This window comes from Rhinolophus sinicus, chromosome 1, assembly GCF_057876585.1.
Source record: "Rhinolophus sinicus isolate RSI-liver-muscle chromosome 1, RSI-T2T, whole genome shotgun sequence".
Taxonomy (NCBI): Eukaryota; Metazoa; Chordata; class Mammalia; order Chiroptera; family Rhinolophidae; genus Rhinolophus; species Rhinolophus sinicus.
This window is the reverse complement of record NC_142501.1, coordinates 21,257,493-21,275,902: the sequence shown is the minus strand read 5'-3', so window position 1 is coordinate 21,275,902 and position 18,410 is coordinate 21,257,493. Positions and strand designations below refer to the sequence as shown.

At 39.9% G+C, this 18,410-nt stretch overlaps 1 protein-coding gene across 22 annotated transcripts in view; it reads right to left on the bottom strand.

Annotated features, from left to right (window-relative positions):
* ANKS1B (ankyrin repeat and sterile alpha motif domain containing 1B) overlaps window positions 1–18,410 on the bottom strand; it is an 895,010-nt gene that overhangs the window by 271,762 nt on the left and 604,838 nt on the right. For all 22 annotated transcript variants that reach the window (XR_012494067.2, XM_074326201.2, XM_074326199.2 and 19 more), the window contains one exon: window positions 5,152–5,304. Coding sequence is in view for 21 of the 22 variants with exons in the window: in XM_074326201.2 (XP_074182302.2) it covers window positions 5,152–5,304 (153 nt within the window). In the remaining variant the exon portion in view is untranslated. The remainder of the gene's footprint in view (window positions 1–5,151; window positions 5,305–18,410) is intronic.

Here is an 18,410-nt window from a genome sequence, read left to right as displayed (position 1 = left end):
TTAAGCACATTTTATTGTGGTATGGTTCTGTCTCAGTTTAGGTCAAGGCTCCAAAGTTAAGAGCAACAGAATAGGCATAGATATGCAACATGTGCTGAAAGATAGTGGAATGAATAACGCCAGCCCTAGTCCATCACCAACAACAAGGCCATATGTGGAAGGGCTAAAAATTATTGGAAAGTGAGTATTTACTTGGAAAAAGACTGTCCGTCTCACATGAAGAGGAAAAAGGGTGTGTTTTTTTTCCGAAAATATAGGCCACGTGAGTGAGGAAAGCTTTAAGAGAATGACTAGAAGAGTTTGCAATTTAGATGCAGTGAGTGGGGGGTGGTGGAATCCAGGAGCTTTACCTGATAGAAACCTGAAGAAACCTGAAGCTTAGACACTGTGTCTTGCTGTCCTGAAGGTTTGTAAAGAGCTAGCAGTATTGTACACGGGTATAAATGAAACGCTTAAATCCAAAGATAATTTATGAGGTTTGCTTTACACTTGAATACTCATACCTACTTAATTAAAGCCTTTGGCTTTGATTAAGGTTTTTAACATTTGAAACGTTGACTGATATAGCTTCCCAGGTGTATAAACATGAATATTTTTTTCTCATTTATTAATATCCTCAGTGAAGGTATAACCTTTTACTTAAAATAGTTGGTTTTGGAGATGGAATTATAACATTCATCCTCCCCACTCTTCCCTGCAGTTTATGGATTTGTTGATTATTCTTCTTGGTTGGGAGTGTAAGTTACCATTTGCCTTTATCCAATAGGCACACGCGCACACACACACACACACACACACGCACATTTACACATAAAATGCAAAAAGGCTTTTAGGGAGTAAATTTAATTGCCACTCTAGCAATGACGGTAAGGTACATAGGCGTGTGAGTTTATAATGCTGATCATGAAATAAAAACCTTAAAACAAGTAATGAGTCTAAATTTGATACCAATAGGACTATATTTCTATAGCATTTAAAGCAAATAAACTCACACTATTACAGGTTTAACACAAAGTTAGAATGTTTCCTTTGAAAATTTCTCAGTACATCTCCAAGTGATTAGATTATCACAATATTTCCCCTGGAAAGATAGAAATTAAATCAACAACATTGCAAAGAAAAAAATAAATTGACAGTCCTAATCAAAAGAGAGATGTAAGTATAGTTTCAGCTGCTATTAGGCAAAAGGCAAATGATCTTTTAATTAATTTACTGTTGCAAAATATGTCCAAATGATTTTCATGGGACACATGGATATTACTACCTTAGTTATTTCATTTGTTTCTGCCCTAAGGTATTTGAAACACAACCAACCACTGCAGTTAGAGTTTTAAAGCTATTCTTGCAGCTATCAGCAGAGACTTAAGCATGCACTGAAGACTAAATTTTATCTGGTTCATTCAACGTGTATGCTTATCATTATCAATACTGTAGGCTATCATAAGGCTGAGCTAGAATGATTGCTTTGGTAAATCCATTGGGAAGAAATTAATGATATATTCTACATTGAGATTCACAGATTAATAAACGAGACAGAGTTCAAATTTATTTAGTCTTATCAAAATCCCCTTAGCAGGTATGTACACAGTGGTAAAATAAATTAATATTGTTTTTCATTATTGCAATACATTTTTGTCTAGAAAATGGATAATTTCATTATTATCCATACATATTTCACATAGGGACTATATAGCTCTTTTGTCTAAAATTTCCCCCACGCAGGGCTGTTGAGGCTGTCAATAGCAGTAGGAATTGTTGTGCAAACTTGGTAATACTGTATGTAAAGCCTGACAAACCTTCTGATTTAAAAACATTCATGTACTTATGTACTGTTAACTCATCTTTAATTCTCTTAACAAGCCTTTGCAGAAGACTATAATTCAAGCTAGTTTTATCTAGCTAGCATCTGCGGAGGGAACAATTTGCCTGACAATCTCTCCCAACATATTCATATTTTAATACCAAACTATCAATGCAAAAGTGAGGTAATGATGCAACTAATGATAGAGGCAGACACAGAAACAAAACAGAGATATTGATAATATATTTTGAATATAAAGCATAGGTTAAGGAATAAAGGGAACAATTATTGGCACATGCATCTTTCTCTAAGTCTAGACACATATGGATCTGTAAAATTGGCACTATCTTATGTCTTCAAAGTTTCTCTATGCTTTATTTCCCCTGCAGAGAACGCTGATATTAAGATGTGAGATTTCCACTACTCTCGCTCACCCCTACGCTTGGGTAGCTTTGTGACCAAAGCCCTTATTAGGTTATTCAAATAACCTTGTTTTTCAAAAGCAACAAGTACTCTACCAAGAAAAAGATCGTAGAAGACCTTCTTGAAAGATTACAATTTCAAATGTATTTGTACTTTTTAAGTCGCAACTTTGTATTGTTTTCATTTCATCATGAAAATACTTTGAATAAACTTACTGTGCTCACTGAGACTGTATTATTATTTGTCTAATACTAAGCATAGTAGCATGTGAAATTGGAGGCTTAATCAATACTATTGAAAGATGCTGAAGTTATTTGTAATCATATCAGGAGCCAGCCTCCTCATTCTCCTTTCTCTTCCCCTCTACCAGCAGACCTCCGTATCAGACACAGCCAACACTTGCCCTTCTCTCTTCACTTTACAGAGAACAACAGTTACTGAAGCTATTTGGTTTCCTTAAAACTAGTCAGTCATTACAAAAACTAAGGATGTGAATTTCCATAATAAGCTTTGCTCTAACTCAGGGTGACTGTACATTCTCTTTAGGCTAGAAAACAACAAATTATGGGTACCTAATATATATTTACTGGGCCTATAAATTACATATGATGTTATCTTATATTTGGATCCCTTCCCGTATTAGTTGAGATAAATAAAAGTCTTGAGTTTGAGACCAATCAAAAGCTTCGTAGGCCGGAAAGCACACACATAATTGTGCTTTTCTCTCACTTTAAAACCCAACAATCCTAAACCATCAAATGAACTACTGCTACAGCAGCTCTGATGGACACAAACATTTTGTTCTCTGATTTCCAAGTCTGAAGGAACAGATCAGTTTTTGTCCATAATAAATATACCTTCTGAGTTAAATGACTGGCAAAGCCTCTTCATCACGGGTGTGCACTTGCCCAGAAAGATGTCACAAGGAACTTCGCATTTCACCAGTTTATTTTAAGGGCAATAAAATAAAATAAAACAAGGAAAAAGGCTGGTGTTAGATACCGATGCTGCACTCCAGGCCAGAGGAATTTGGTCTCAAAGTCTAAAACACAGTGACTATGCTTTTTTTCAAATCTTATACAATGCTTGTGACAGCCACTGCTGCTCTCGAGACTGAAGTCACACTGTATTATAGCAAATGTGACTAGAGGGAAAACCTGTAAAGGGCCAGTCTGGGTGGGAAAGTCTATATTGCTGTCCCAACCCGAGGCTGCATGGGCCTGTGGGTGGTGGTGGATCGGCCCCTGAGCCCTGGCAGGAAACCTGCTGGCACCGCGGACCTTGCTGTCACGAGGCCTAGTCACAGTGACTGAACAGGGATTTCAAGGCTGCCAGTGCCCACAGCACTGGGGAAGGTGTGGGTCCAAAACGCTAGTCCCGGCGTTTGGATTTTGAGAAGATACAGTCTTGCTTTATTTAATGATACTTGCTTCAAACATTTTATAATAGAGTTCTATTGGAATCCATTCTTTTCAATGAGGGATTACTGCTAATGGCAGTTAGCTGAATGACTCTTGTGCTATCTATCCATCGTATTTGTTCTTCACTGGGGAGCCGTATTATTCAGAAGATGTCACATAAGAGATATTTGTCAAGTTATATCATTGGCTAGAATGCAACTTAACTGGAAGCAAGGTTGTTTGATCTACGGCGGGTACCCCGTTAACAAACGGCTCAGACTGTCGCGTTCTCAGTGGAGAACTGAAATCTGCTTGACACAACCAAAAAGAAATACAGTTTCAGCTAGTTCCATTGCCACACAGACTGAGAACAAAATTAATCAGAGGCTTTTAGTCAGACAGCAAGTTTCTTCTGAAGTAAAGATAGCTTTTGTGAGGGAATAAGCACAGAAAGCTAAGAGCAGATGATGGGAAATTAGAAGAAGGAGCCAAGAATTTAATTAAGTGAGTTTTACATCAAAGAACATTTTTTATGAGATGTTCTAGAAAAGATATTATTTAAAAGCAAAAAATAACTAGTTACTAATGACCATCACTTAAAATAATTAATGAAATGACATGTATTCGTTAGGACTGGATTTCTGGAGACAAAGTGGCATAAAGAATAGAACAGAACACTTTTGAACTAGCAGAAATTTATTTGCTTTATCTTTTAGTTTATGAATACTTTTTTAGTTATTAGAATATAGAATTTAAATCTAAGAAATTGTCTAAAAGGTTAAATGATTTCTCAATCACTTTTGGAAAGAACAGCCAAATATAATGCAAAGACATCGTCACTATATATTACATTTTCATCTCTTCCATTCCTTTATGCCATTAGAAATAAAAAGCCAGTAAAAATGAAATGAGAGACGTATCAATAACAAAAGTATTTGTGCACATTTAGTCGATCTCTTTGGACTTGAATACATGGCAACATATGTTGGCTAGTTTTTATAGAAACTCTATGTCAAGTGTACAAATAAAACAGAGACAACTTAAGATTAGATATAAGCTATGGAAAATAAAATTTTGATATTATAGCAGCCTATTTAATAAGATCAAAAGCAGTCTCTTTAAGTATAGGGTTTGTATCTGCAATTAAGGAATAGAGATAAGGAAATACAATAGAGATAGACAACTAAAAATAACTTTCATCTTTAACAATGAAGATGAACAAAGATCAAAATGCGAGCCAATCAGTTATTACGTCCATATCCTAAACTCAAAAATGCTTGGAAGATTCTCTTAGATAACGTAAAATACCCTGAGAGTCCTCTTAGTTTCCCCACACCAAAACTTGAAAAGACAGTGACTGTGGAGCTTGACTGGAACCAAGACAGATATGTATCTAACACAGAAGGCATAACTGTAAATACTTGGACACCAAAACATTTCCAAAGAAAGAAAAAATTACCCACCGATGATAAGAATTTCATTTTTCAAGGGTCGAAGGGCTAAGGTGTCTTTAAGAGACCAACTTACATTAATAAGCTCAACCTCCCAGATTTTTTTCAACAGGTCCATCGATGTGTAGCCATTAATTAGAAAGGCTTTGGTGTAGTCACCTAGCTCAATGGAATCCAGCCACTCAGCGACAGAGGTGGGATGGTAGCCATCGTGGCCAATGGGTCTCATCTGTAATTAAGAAAATCACATCAGGATTAATTTAAAGTGTTTACTTTGTGTTCCAACAACAGAATGCATCTTGCCATTTTGGAAATTTATCTGATATGAAGCAACACCTCCTTCTGGATAAGGAAATAAGGGAAACCAAAATACTTTCGGCACAATTCTAAGTCAATAATTTTCACGCTGACTTCGTTTTAAAAAATGCACCCCAAATTTTCCAGTTTAGCTGTGAAATAAACTCCATATTTGAGAGGACTAAATATGTCAAACTTCTGTTATAGATATTATCGGCATTCTGTTGGATGGAATTTAAAGTGATGTCAGTCAAGCAGTATTAAATTCAGTGCTGAATGCACAAGGGATGGCAATCTCAAAATGTGGATGATAATTCTCATGTGCACAACATCAAAGCATGTGAAAATACTGCATGACTTCATTTAAACATCCAAAGGAATTCGTGCTTATGCAAGACACGCATTGTAGGCAGTGCAAACATGCTGGAGAAACATACTGCTGCTCTGTTAAGCCAGTAGAGAAAGGCTTTTGAGCGTTTAAAGACCATGTGTTCTCCGTCGACTCTGCAGAACGGTAGGCATGAATAGAGACCTTGCTGGCAGACAGGTTCCTATTTTTTGTCAGCTATGTACAGATCTTTTTTTTTTTTTACTTTAGAAGAACAAAGAAGCGTGACAGCAACATAATGCTTCTGAGTTTAAATTGGAGTGTGAAAGTAATTTAAGCAAGAGAAACTTCTGGGTTTAAAATTTTGTAGGGATTACTCCAGTCCTTAAGCTTTTATTTCAAATTTTAGTTGAATCTGCAGTTCCTGGTTTTTGAAGTAACTCACTTTGTAAGACTTGTGCTGCTTTGTGTGTCACACTATGTACCTAATACTTGAGTTACTGAGGACAGCTGTCACCTCAACAGCCAGATATGGTCCTTCAGGGAAATTCATGATGGGAACAGCAAAATTGGGTGAAATACAAAATACATTTTCTTCTTCCTTCAGATTCAAAGATGTAAGTATTAATGCAAGTCTATATGATTCTGATCTGTGAGCAGAGAAAAGATTAGTCTGGGCGTTAGGGATTCGGATTGTAATCTCAAATGGGTTGGGCTTTCTATCACTACGCATTATTCTCATTGTTAAGATTCTCCTTAGTACTTCATTTTTTAAGTTACTTTTTCTCATTTCCTCTTTCTCATTGTTTCACTCCCCAATCTATTTTCCATTTTGAGGTTTAAATGTCTTCTATTTGAAAGTTACAGTGTAATTCATTATTTGCATTAGAGTCTGAACTGCATCAGACTTTTGTATTTCACTTGTACACTGACTAACCCATTTGAGCTACTCATTAAATGTTTGTTCATGTAACACTTAACTCAGTGTTTATGACACTGAGTAGCTACAAATGTAAATGACAACTCAGGGTTTGCACACGGAAGTTTAGTGGCATTCCCACATAACCAGATGTTATGTGTGTGTAACATTGGTGACTCGGACCCAAAGCTGAGGCTCAAAGGTATTAAGTACCTTCATACTCTAGAGAGAGTAACAAAAATACTGGGCTAGGTACATCCTCCAGGACTTACGTATTAAGAGGTGGTGGAACCAACTCTGCTACCTTGAAAAATCACCCCAGTGCCAGAAACTCCCTGGTTGTCCCATAAGGAAATAACTAGAGAAAGAAAAGGAAGGAAGACCCACTGGAGTTGAAATTAGCAGCCTGGAAGGGAGGTCTTGCTGTTAGCCATAAAGAAACTGTAAACCCCAACAGTAGATACTAGGGATAAGCTTCGGAAGTCCTGATGAATCCAGCTGGGGCAGAGTTGGAGAACTGTGCAGTGGGGTTCCCACAGGTCACCCCAAATGACACATCACTCCTTTGAAAGAGCCGTCAGTGGCCACCTCCCACACAAACGTTGTTGATGGTCTGTGTTTGCGAAGGAACTTTGGTGGGGAAGCCCAGCAGAGCTCTGTGAAGCAAACCTCATCATAAGTATAAAAATGTTTGCCTCTCCCCTAATCCTTCCTTGCCCCAGCACTAAGGCATTTGGAATCAGAAAAGAGAGAGGTGTCAGTCCCCTAAGGAAAGTCTAAACTTCAGCTTAAACTTCAGGGTTGGGTGGAGGGCGAAGAAAATAAAACTGGAGGCTTAAATGGATCGGCACTGAATTTTCAATATTTTACATGACTGGAAAGTTATAGGATATGATAGCGATAACATTAAAAGTTAGTAAAGAGAGAATCAATTGAATTTGGTTGAAGGCAGGATTAGAAAAAAAAGTCACATCAGTATCTCACTGAATGCAGACTTCTCAGTAATCTGGTTACTGCCGAGAGGCAAGTTCTCCCAGACCAAATTTAAGGAGGTGAGAATGAGGGAAATATTTGCTGGGATTGTGAGAGACAGGGCAGGGTGGAGGGCAAGAGTGAAGAGAACCTGGAAACGGGGACATTGATGTGTGCAGGGGCAGCAACACATCACTCATTCAGTAAGTATTTAGTGCCTATACTGATGACTGCTGTGGAAACAGCAGAGAGCAAAACAGTTACAGTTGCTCCATCATGGAAATTATAATTCTTAATTAAAAATTATGTGAACAGATGACCAATAAATTATAAAGGCTCTGCATACCTGAAGAGAGGACGCCATCAGAGCCATATGAAGTTACAAAATTAACTTGACACGTATTTAATGATATGCAGAATGATTACTGTGCTACAACAATAATTTCTTTCAAAGCAATTCTCCCATCTGTTCCTTCATTGCTGTTCCTACTCCCACTGCCCTGTTTAGGTTTTCTCATTAGCGTTTACAAAAACTAACGCAATAGCCTTCCACATGGACTTCCACCTTTAGTCCACCTTATATCTTGCTGCTCCATCCGTTTTCCAAAAAGCCAACCTTTGCACCAAAACAAACCTATAGTGGCTCCTTCTTGATAAAAGCCCAAATGTCCAGTTACAACATTCTAGGACAATTGTGATCAAGTACAATCTTATCTTTTCAACTTAATCTCACACTACTCTGCTACATGCAGCCTAATACACATGATTAGACATGTGCATGTCTAAACAGTATGTTAAATTGCTAGCCGTTCCACCAACATGAACTGTGCAAGATACATTCATATCTTTGCTAATATCATCTTCCATGCTTGGAATGCTTTTGTCTTTATTTCTGGAGTGTTTTTCTAGGACTGGCTTCCTTTCTTGAGCTCTAAGATACAAATTACCAATCATTTGTAGGCTTTCCTACAGATGTTCTATTTGTAGAAGTCCTATGGGTATCACAAGCACAAGTCAAAAACAAATCTATCTCCTTCAACTCACAGACTGGCCCTCCCTCTGCATTTCCCATCTCAGTTAAAGGGGAACTATCACACTACTGCCCAAGTAACTGCTTAGGAGTCCATCTTACTTTTTTCTTTCTGTTTTACCATCGTATCTAATTCACCCAACAAGTCTTATAAAGCTGATTTCCAAAATGTCTTTCAATTCAGTTCTGACAATAGTATCTAGCCTAAATGTTGTTGTAAGAATTATACGATATAGTGTATGTAAATTGTCTATCACAGAGCTTTGAATATAATAGGTCTTCAGGAACTCTTAGTTCTCTTCCCTCCCCACTGTCTTAAATCAAGGCCATATTTATTTTGAAATAATATTGAGTCTTCTGGTTGCTAATCTGTTCAAGTTCTAATAAAAACTCTTCTTTCGTCTCCCATCCCTTCCTCTTTCCTTTCCTGTCTTGTTTTAGAAAGGGTTTATGTCTGCTCACTTCTTTATACTCCTCTTTCCCTCAGCTGACAGTTATTTTGCAGAAATATAGCTAACGAAGTCACTCAAAGAGATTGACTCGTTCCCCAAATCTTTGATCTCTTCCTGTATTACAACTATGTCTCTGTGCCCTTTGCACTGTACCCCACTGGCGGCTGCAGTAACTTCCCCATCCCGTTGGTGATGGTCATGTACTTATTGGGCCAGTGGAATCAGTGGAAGTGTCAGTGTGGCAGTTTATAGATGAGGCCTCTGTGCTGTGACATACTCATCCTTTTATGTTCTTACACTCTGCCACAAGAATAGTCGCATAACTGCTGGTCCCAGGAGAAAGATGAGACTTGTGGGGCAAACCTAATTCTAATCCAAAGCGCGGAGTCTAGCCTAGCTCAGTGGAGATCGGGCAAACCAGCTTAAGTTAGCTGAATCACGGTGGATGCATGGACCCATGAGTAAGAAAAATAAGTATATATATACATATATTCTTGTTGCTGTAAACCACTGAAATGCTGACATATGGGGAAAACTGACTAACAGAGTCACATCTTGGTTTGAAACCCTTGGTCTTTGTATTAGTCAGGTTATCCAAAGAAACAGAACCAGTGGGATGTGTGTGTGCTCACACATACTCACACACATGCACACACACACTCACACACATTTATGTTTATCTATCTATCTATCTATCTATCTATCTATCTATCTATCTATCCATCTGCCTAGATTTATTTTAAGCAAGTTGCTCATACAATTGTGGGATCTGACAAGTTTGAAATCTGCAGAGCAGGCTGGCAGGCTGGAGACCGAGGGAAGAATTGATGTTGCAGCTCAATCTGAAGGCTGTCTGGGGGCAGAAGCCCCTCTTCTTTTTTGGAGGACCTAAATTTTTTCCTTTTAAGGCTTTCAACTAATTGGATGAGGTCAACCTGTAGTACGGAGAGTAATCAGCTTTACTCAAAGTCTACTGATTTAAATGTTAATTTTATCTCAAAAAAGACCTTTGTAGGAAGATCTAGACTAGTGTTTGACCAAATAGCTGGGTATTGTGGCCTAGCCAAGTTGACACATAAAATAACCTCAACTCTTCAGTTTATGAATCCATTGGCAAATGCATCCTCATGAGACTGAGAAAGACTAGGGAAGCGAAGCTGAGCTAACGTCAACATCCGTCTCATGCTATATGACTGCCATCTAGTAAACATCTACTTAGTGCATCCTTACTAATGCTAAACTAAGCAATTCTTTATTTGAATCGAGTAAGATTATTGGGGCATAATCCACTGTATATCTAATGCCTGTGCTCATGCCATTCCCTCTGACAAGAATGCTATTCCCCATTCTACTGTTGAAATTCTATCCATTCTTGAACAGTCCTGTTTAGATATTCCTTCTTCTGTGAAGCCTTCTGTGCTATTTGAAATTAATCACATCTTCTGCTAGATTTCCATAACCTTATTACAGCACCATGAAGGGCTGCTTTCTATGGTAGATAGAGATGTGAGTATCTGTCTTCTTCATTAGACTGTGATCCCTTTGGTGAAGAAACAAGGTCTTAGTATCTCTGTAGGCTCTTAGCATCTTTGTATCAAAGCATTTCACACTTGGCAGGAATTTTCCAAATTTTTTTTAAATTAAGTGATTTAATGCCACACAAAGATAAAATGAGAAATTAATTTTAATAGCATGACATCCATTTCTGGGGGGAGATTTGTGTTTTGTACTACATTATTATGAAAATGAGGGCTATTTTTATGGCTTAACATTAAAGTTTACAACTGTTTAAAAGTTTCACATACCAAGAGCCAATTCCAGGTAGCATGCTGTATTTCAAATGCACTGGGCTTTGTTTCCATAGCCCAGCAGTCTTGACTCAACTCTCAACTAGTTGTGTAACCACGGGCAACTCATTTCACTTCCCCAAGCTTCAGTGTTTTCACCTATAAAATGAGGGTGTTGGACCAATGATCTTAGAGTTCCTTTATAATTCCTAAATCTTGCAATTCTATAATTTGTAAATTAATATCAAATTAGTGTCAGATTTATTAATAAAGTAAATAAAAAAAATCAGCCAACTCAAAGAGACAAAACTATAAAAAACATGACAAGAAAGGACATTTAGCCTAAAGGTCAGATGGCATCCACACTTCTTTCATGAGACTTCAGCAGCATCCACAATGAACACTGACTGCTTTCTCAAATTAGCAATGATACAACGCTTTTTTCAGCAGGAACATGCGGCAGGAAAGGGCTAGAGAGAAACAGCTCCCTGGACCCACTGCCAGGCCAGCATGCTGTTGTGCACAAATGGGATGCACTAATCTGTGAGGGAGAGTGGTGGGCAGGCAGGAGGCATTATAACAGGAGCATAACGAGGCACTCTGATCACTGGTTGAATCCTAAAGTCTGCAGGGAAAGCCAAACTGGGACGGAAATCAAAGATAGAAGCAAAGGAAGCTTCAGTCTTGGGAAAATTTAGGTATATTGATACGAGGTCTGACAATTAAGTACGGGAACTTGTTGCAGTGATGTTGCTAAACTTTTTTGATTTCAGAGGGATTATTAATTATGAATTTGTACCAACTGGACAAACAGTTAACCGAGTATACTATTGGGAAGTGCTGAAAAGGCTGCATGAAAAAGTTAGATGAAAATGACTTGAACTTTTCGCCAACAATTCATGGCTCTTGCATCATGACAATGCACCAGCTCACAGGACACTGCGAGGGAGTTTGTAGCCAGTAAACAAATAACTGTATTGGAACATGCTCCCTACTCACCTGATCTGGCCCCTAATGACTTCTTTCTTTACTCGAACATAAAGGAGATATTGAAAGGAAGACATTCAGGACATCAAGTATAATACGACGACAGCTCTAATGTCCATTCCAGAAAGAGTGTCAACATTACTTTGAAGGGTGGACTGGGTGCTGGCATCAGTGCATAGCTTCCCAAAGGGAGCACTTCAAAGGTGACCATAGTGATATTCAGCAAGGAGCTATGTAGCACTTTTTCTAGGATGAGTTCACGAACTTAATTCTCTGACCTCACATATCCAGGAGATCAAAAAACGAATGATCAAGATAAGAAGAGAAGTGGATGAAACAGAGTCTCAAGGAGGGCATGCTCGGTAGTGAGGGAATGCTGCAGAGAGGTCTAACAAGATGGGGAGAAAGAAGTGTCCATGGGATCTGGAAGATTGGTCCCTGGGCCCCAACTGAAAAGAGCCCAGAAGCTAGGCTGTGCTGAGATGAGGTGTGAGTTAGAGGTGAGGAAGCAGTATGTGCACTATAGAGTATTCTTTTGGGTTCATATGGCAGGAGAAGGGAGATGAAGGTTTTTAGAAAGCACATGGAAAAGGCACGGAAAGGGGTATGAACTGAGGACTCAGGCTTGAGGAAGGTCAGAGACAAAGCAGTAAGAGCCGAAGAATGCAGGGGAGATTGGGGTGAGGTAGAGGGCTTGTCTTTGGCTTTTGCTTTGGGGATTTTGCTTGCCTTTCTTGGAAATTATAGCACAAGAGGAATTATTAGCTGGAGCTAATTTGGGGGTTAAAAATCTTTCTGTTAAAACAGCTGTAAGCGTCCAGAAGCTACCTGGTTTGGACTTAGCGAGAGCTGGAACCTTGTATGTGACCTGGTAAAGGTCCTCACGTGGGCCAAGGCAGCCATCCATGTGGCATGCCATTCCTTGGGCACAACCACACAAATCTGTCATTGTGTAAACCTGTGCAGCAGCCCTGATGTGCCAGGCTCAGCTACTTAAACTTGCCTATAAGGCTGCAGTGGACTGTGGCTTCCCTTTCCCCACCTGGATGTCCTCTGTACTCGCAGACTCCCTGACGACTTTTGTCACATAGATAGCCAGTATTGTTGGCTAGCTCCCTCTATTCCTGCTCCTTGTTCTAGCCTTTTCTGCTCTGTCCTGCTGCTATCCAAGACTTGGACCAACAGCAGCCCTGAAAATAAACCAGGACAAGCAGTGCTGGCAGACAGGGTGCTGCCAAGTCCAAATGCAGGTCTAGCAAGTAGTGCGAGGATCAAATCTCATAGAGGCTGACACCTGGGCTTACACATCACTGCACTATTTCATCAGTGGCTCTTAAAAGACTGATTGAACATTAAAGAGAAAGGCAGATCCACAGACCACAGGGCCCCAGAAAAAAGTCCACCCATCACCATCTAAGTGCTATTGCAGTACGACTTTGCTGGGAGAGATACGCCTACACAATGGATAGGACTATTAAAGAGAAGACCATCACCTAATAACCATAGGAGACTTGAAAGATCCCAAAGTGATCTCACACACATCCTCTCATTTGTGAGGGGTTTTAGATGATCTCTGGGAAAATGCCCTTTATGAAATGTGAGACCCTGGCTAGTCCCCGGAATGATACCCTTTCTGTGGGAACTGAAAGGATTGGTACACTGCGGTCATTGTTGCGAAGCCGGTGTGATAAGGTCTCTGTGCTGTGCACCAAGGGAGGGGACACATGTACAGGTCTGTTTCTTGGAGCCCCTTTGTTTAGAATCAGACTCTGTTATGGATGCAATTTCTATAGAAGAATAGGGAGGAAACCTAAACCCACAGAGCTAAGTGAATTGTTTTTAGAGGTCAGTGTGGACTTCCAACTACAGAGAGTGGTAACCTCTATTTTTTCCCCCCACTACCACCTGAGCCACACCGACTTGGGGTCCCTTGAGTGTTCAGATGATTGAAAACTCTCCTCTTTAGGCAAAGGGCAGGCACAGTGAGGAGGTAATATTTGGATATTAGTTGGCACTACATTTTGGGGAAATAAAAGAAAAAAGTCAAGTGCTTTGGGCTGGGTAATGCCCCTTAATGCCCTATGATTTCTATTTTGTAAATAAAAGAAACAAATTAAGGTGTATCCCAGAGAGGGCTTGAGGTATCCCTTATTTTGACAAGTGTTAGATCACGGAGGCAACTGAAAGGGCAGCAATGGACAACAGAGAGTGCAAATACAAGAAATGTATTCAAGACACATGGGGATCAACTCCCTACAGCACACAATAGCCGTTTATGAACAAACTAAAAGCACTAGCCAAATGAATCTAGCCTCTGGGCATCCGCTGAAGGGGTGCACCCCCTCTCATCCCAGGGGCTAGACTGACCACAAGCTAAAGGAGTGACGTTGCCAAAACGAACAAGTTCCATAAATCATAGTAAGGAAAAAAAATGACAACGCTAACAGCAACTACAAAACAATCTCTCTCTTTATGGCTTTGAAAGCACTACTAGTCAGCCTGCTAGTCAGGCACTGGTCGTCTCAGAGCAACTACTGTCTATAGGTAGCAGCGCCTCAGAACCCGGCAGTTATCTGTCAGGTAACATCTGCGGGGATGTGGATGAAAAGAACATTAGAGCCACAACACAGGACACACAAAAACATGGTCCTTCGGGTTGAATGATTTTATCATACTTCTACCTGAAGCTTTTAGCAAAAGGGGTGCCTTTAAAAATTCAATGAAAGGATACACACACACACACACACACATATGTATATATATGTATATGTATGTATATATACATATACATATATATTCACTTCTAAACCATCTTTTCACTTCTAAAATCCTTATTGAGATAATGTCGACCCTAGAGCCCTTTGTTAAATATCACTATTTGTTTTGATTTATTTCCTTGTCACAAAGCTCTTTTATCAAACAAGTGCTCTGATTAAAGATGAAGAGGATTTTTGCAACTAGAATAAGGTGCGGAACCGCTCTCACTATCATTCACATTTTCAAGCTCCACCAGTGATGTGAACTATACTTAGAAAAAAGACATGGGGTCTCTTTTTCCCTCTGACAGTACACGTTTCCTGACATTCACGCAGCTATTCAATGGTTATATAGCACACGGCTTTGCTCTGAAAACGGAACCTTTAAATGCTGCTATCAATCAGGAACATTGTTTGCAAGTTATTAGTCTCAGCTAAAAAAATTTCCCCAAACTTGAATCTTCAGAAGATAATGAATGCTCTGAATGTCAATTCTATTTATTTGATGTTTAAAAAGCAAGTCCTTTCTCAGAGCCTCCAGGCATATGCATAATAACATCACCCACTGAAGTAGTTCAAACATAAATCTATCGGAAAACCAAAGTTAGCAGAGTACAAATGAATAAGTTAAGTTCTGACTGGGTAGGGCAGTATAAAAGATAGCATTCACGTGGTGGCCTAAAATTAGTAAAGGAGTTACAAAAATGAGAACCTGCCATCCATTCATCCATCCATCTACTCAATCTACTCATCTGTTCATTCATTCATTCATTCATTCATTCATTCATTCATTCATTCATTCATTCAACACTTATAGCATGTCTACTATATTCTAGGTGCTGTTCGGGATACATCAGTGAACGAAACATAGACAGATCCCAGTCCTTGTGGAGTTTCGATTCCAGTGGGGGAAGCAGATAATAGTTAACGAGCACAATAAATAAGGAAACTATGTCAGAAGGCGATAAGTACTGTGAAAAAAAGGGAAAGTACAGCAGGAAGATTGGAAGTGTTGCAGAGTATGTGTGGAGGCCGGAGGTGTAGTATTAAGTGGGGTGGTTAGGGGAAGCTTCATTCAGAAGGCAAGATTTGAATAAAGATTTAAAGATGGTGAATTGGCTGTGTTGGCCACTGAGGGGAGAAAATTCCAATTAGAGGGAAAAAGTAGAGCAAAGGACCTCAGGATGGATTGAGCCTGGTGTCTATTCAGGAACAACAGAGAAACCACTGGGGTTGGAGCAGCAGAAAGGAGTGAGGAGCAGGTCAAAGAGGTAATTAGGGGTCAGGTAAGGTCAAGCTTTGAAAGCCTTGTAAGGACTTTGACTTTCATTTCTGAGGGAAATGGGGAGCCAGTGCAAGAATTTGAGCAGAGCTGTGACGCGATATGGTGTATGTTCCAGCGAACTCACTCTGGTTGCTGCATTCAGAATAGGTAACAGGGAGGTATGTTTAGGAGCAGGAAGGCCTGTTCAGAGGTGTGGAGGTGACCCAGGGGAAGGAGGCCAGTGCTTGGACAGGGTGCGGGAGTACAGCTGGTGAGAAGCGGTCAGATTCTGGATGATTTGCTGAAACACAAACTGTTCCTGTTTTCTAACACAGACGGGGAAGCTGTGAGTCTGATGGATGCAGCTGTGTGGCACAGAGCTCAGCTGAAGCAGAACTGTGCTCACGCATCCTGTGTATGAATATTTGGGTGCCTGGTGGGACAGGTCTTGCATGGGTCCATTTTCAGTGAGGAATCCAGGGCTTCAGGAGACTCTGCTTCTGCTCAAACAGGTGGTCAAAGCATCTGTATTTGATTCAAGGAACAACAGCCAAGTGTCCGAGGGGGTGGGTGATTCTGAAAGGATTCCAGGATCCAGCCCTCTGAGTGGGCCCTGGCCCAGCTCCCACTGACCATGCCTTAGGAAAGAAATGCTTCAATAAGAAAAGCTGTATTATGAAACATTTTGGGGACATTGGGAACAATAGGAGTCAGCAGAATTGGCTCCAGTGAGCAGAGCTGGTGCCACACTGCACACACTGGTGTCCTCAACACTGGGCACCTGTGGTTGGCATTGGTGCTCACACGGGCAGGCTTCAGTGATGCTGGCAGAACATCCAGTTGGCACTGGTTAAGGTGTCCTGATGGGAAGATGTTGGGCATTGTAGCCACAGCACAGTCCTTAGTAACAGACTGGGTACCCTAAGTGGGTATCAGCAGCATGGAGGGCACTTTTGCTAAGTTATGGTCGTATTGTTTGAAGCTTTGGTGATAGGAGCCATTAACCACAACAAGCCAGAGCAAAAGAGGCAGAAAAGGGCTGACGTCACACGGTCAGTGAGGGGTCTGGTAAATGGTGCATATGTGACATGAGACGCCTAGAAAATCCTTAGCAGGTATTTCGATAAAGTCTAGTATATGCAGATAAGTGTACCCCCATTTTGAAGCTCTACCTGGAATTCTAGAGAACTCCTTTTTTATCTATAGTAAGGGGTACACTCTAAGAACTATTCCATCACCACTGGGGTGAGAACAGCAGTTATAATAAACAATAGCTTTGCCCTCAGGAAAATGTTTCCAGTTTCATAGTCTGGTGTTTTGTTTGTTTCTAGGTTGTTTTTTTTTTTTGTCAAATCAGAATTTTTAATGATCTCCATCATCAAAGTGACTAAGAAGTTTTAGCTCTACTTATGTGACTCTCCAGTAGAGAGTCAGCTCTAACAATAATTTTAGTAGTTATCATTTATTTAATTCAACAAAAATGTTTAAGCACAAATGATACGTAATATCATCCTAGGTATTGTGAAAATGTAAGAGTCTAAGGTTCCTTCCTCCCAGGAATATGTAATTTCCTTGGTTATACATGTGAAACACATACAAATATAAGAAAATAATTAAGTGCCAAAGTTTTTATAAGTTCCAGAAAAGAAAAGAAACTGAGTGTGCTGGAGAAATTTGAGAAGCGTTTATTCTGTAGTTTCTCTTACGGAATACGTATATTGGGAAGTAAGTGAATGCCTGTGAGTGTGTGTGGTGTGTGTGTGTGTGTGTGTGTGTGTGTGTGTGTTTGCCGAGAGAGAGAGAGAGAGAGAGAGAGAGAGAGAGAGAGAGAGAGAGAGAGAGAGAGAGAGAGAGAGGATGAATATGGGCATCCACTTCTTACTGTCTCTGGACTCAGCAGGAACACAGGCAGCACCCTCTGTCTGGAGTGACTCCCTAAATTGACAAACAACACTTAATTCTTTGAGATTTAGTTCAAGCGTCAGCTATCTATTCAGAAAACCTTCCCTGACCCCCATGTATTTAGCTTTTGCCTCCTCTTGTAGCATTTTCTCACAGTGCTTTACTTTTTGACATACCTGTCTAACTAAAATATAGAACTCCTTGAGGCAGGGACCAGGTCCTTCATTTTTGTAACCCCATCTCTGAACCTTGCATGGGGTCAAAATGAACTGACTGACTGGCTGAACTGGATGTCCGAATCCAGGATTGGCTGATGAAAATCTGGGCAAGTGGATATTTGCAGACGTTATGCTCCTGGAGTTATGCTACCTCCCTTTCATCTGGCTCCAGTCCTACCAGGGATGCTAAGCTTGGGATGTAAGGTCTGTGGTTATTTCACATCTGTATCAATAGCAACTAGAAAAGTATTCTGTAAAAAGTGAACACCAGAAATGTTGATAGATGATGATGCAATTGAGTCTCAGAGGTGAGAGGCCCGGAAATCAATCTTCTCTACACTTAATGCAATAATCTCTTGTACATTTGTGGAGAAAATTTTGCATTCGAACATTTCTGTAATACCTGTTAGGATTAGAAAATTG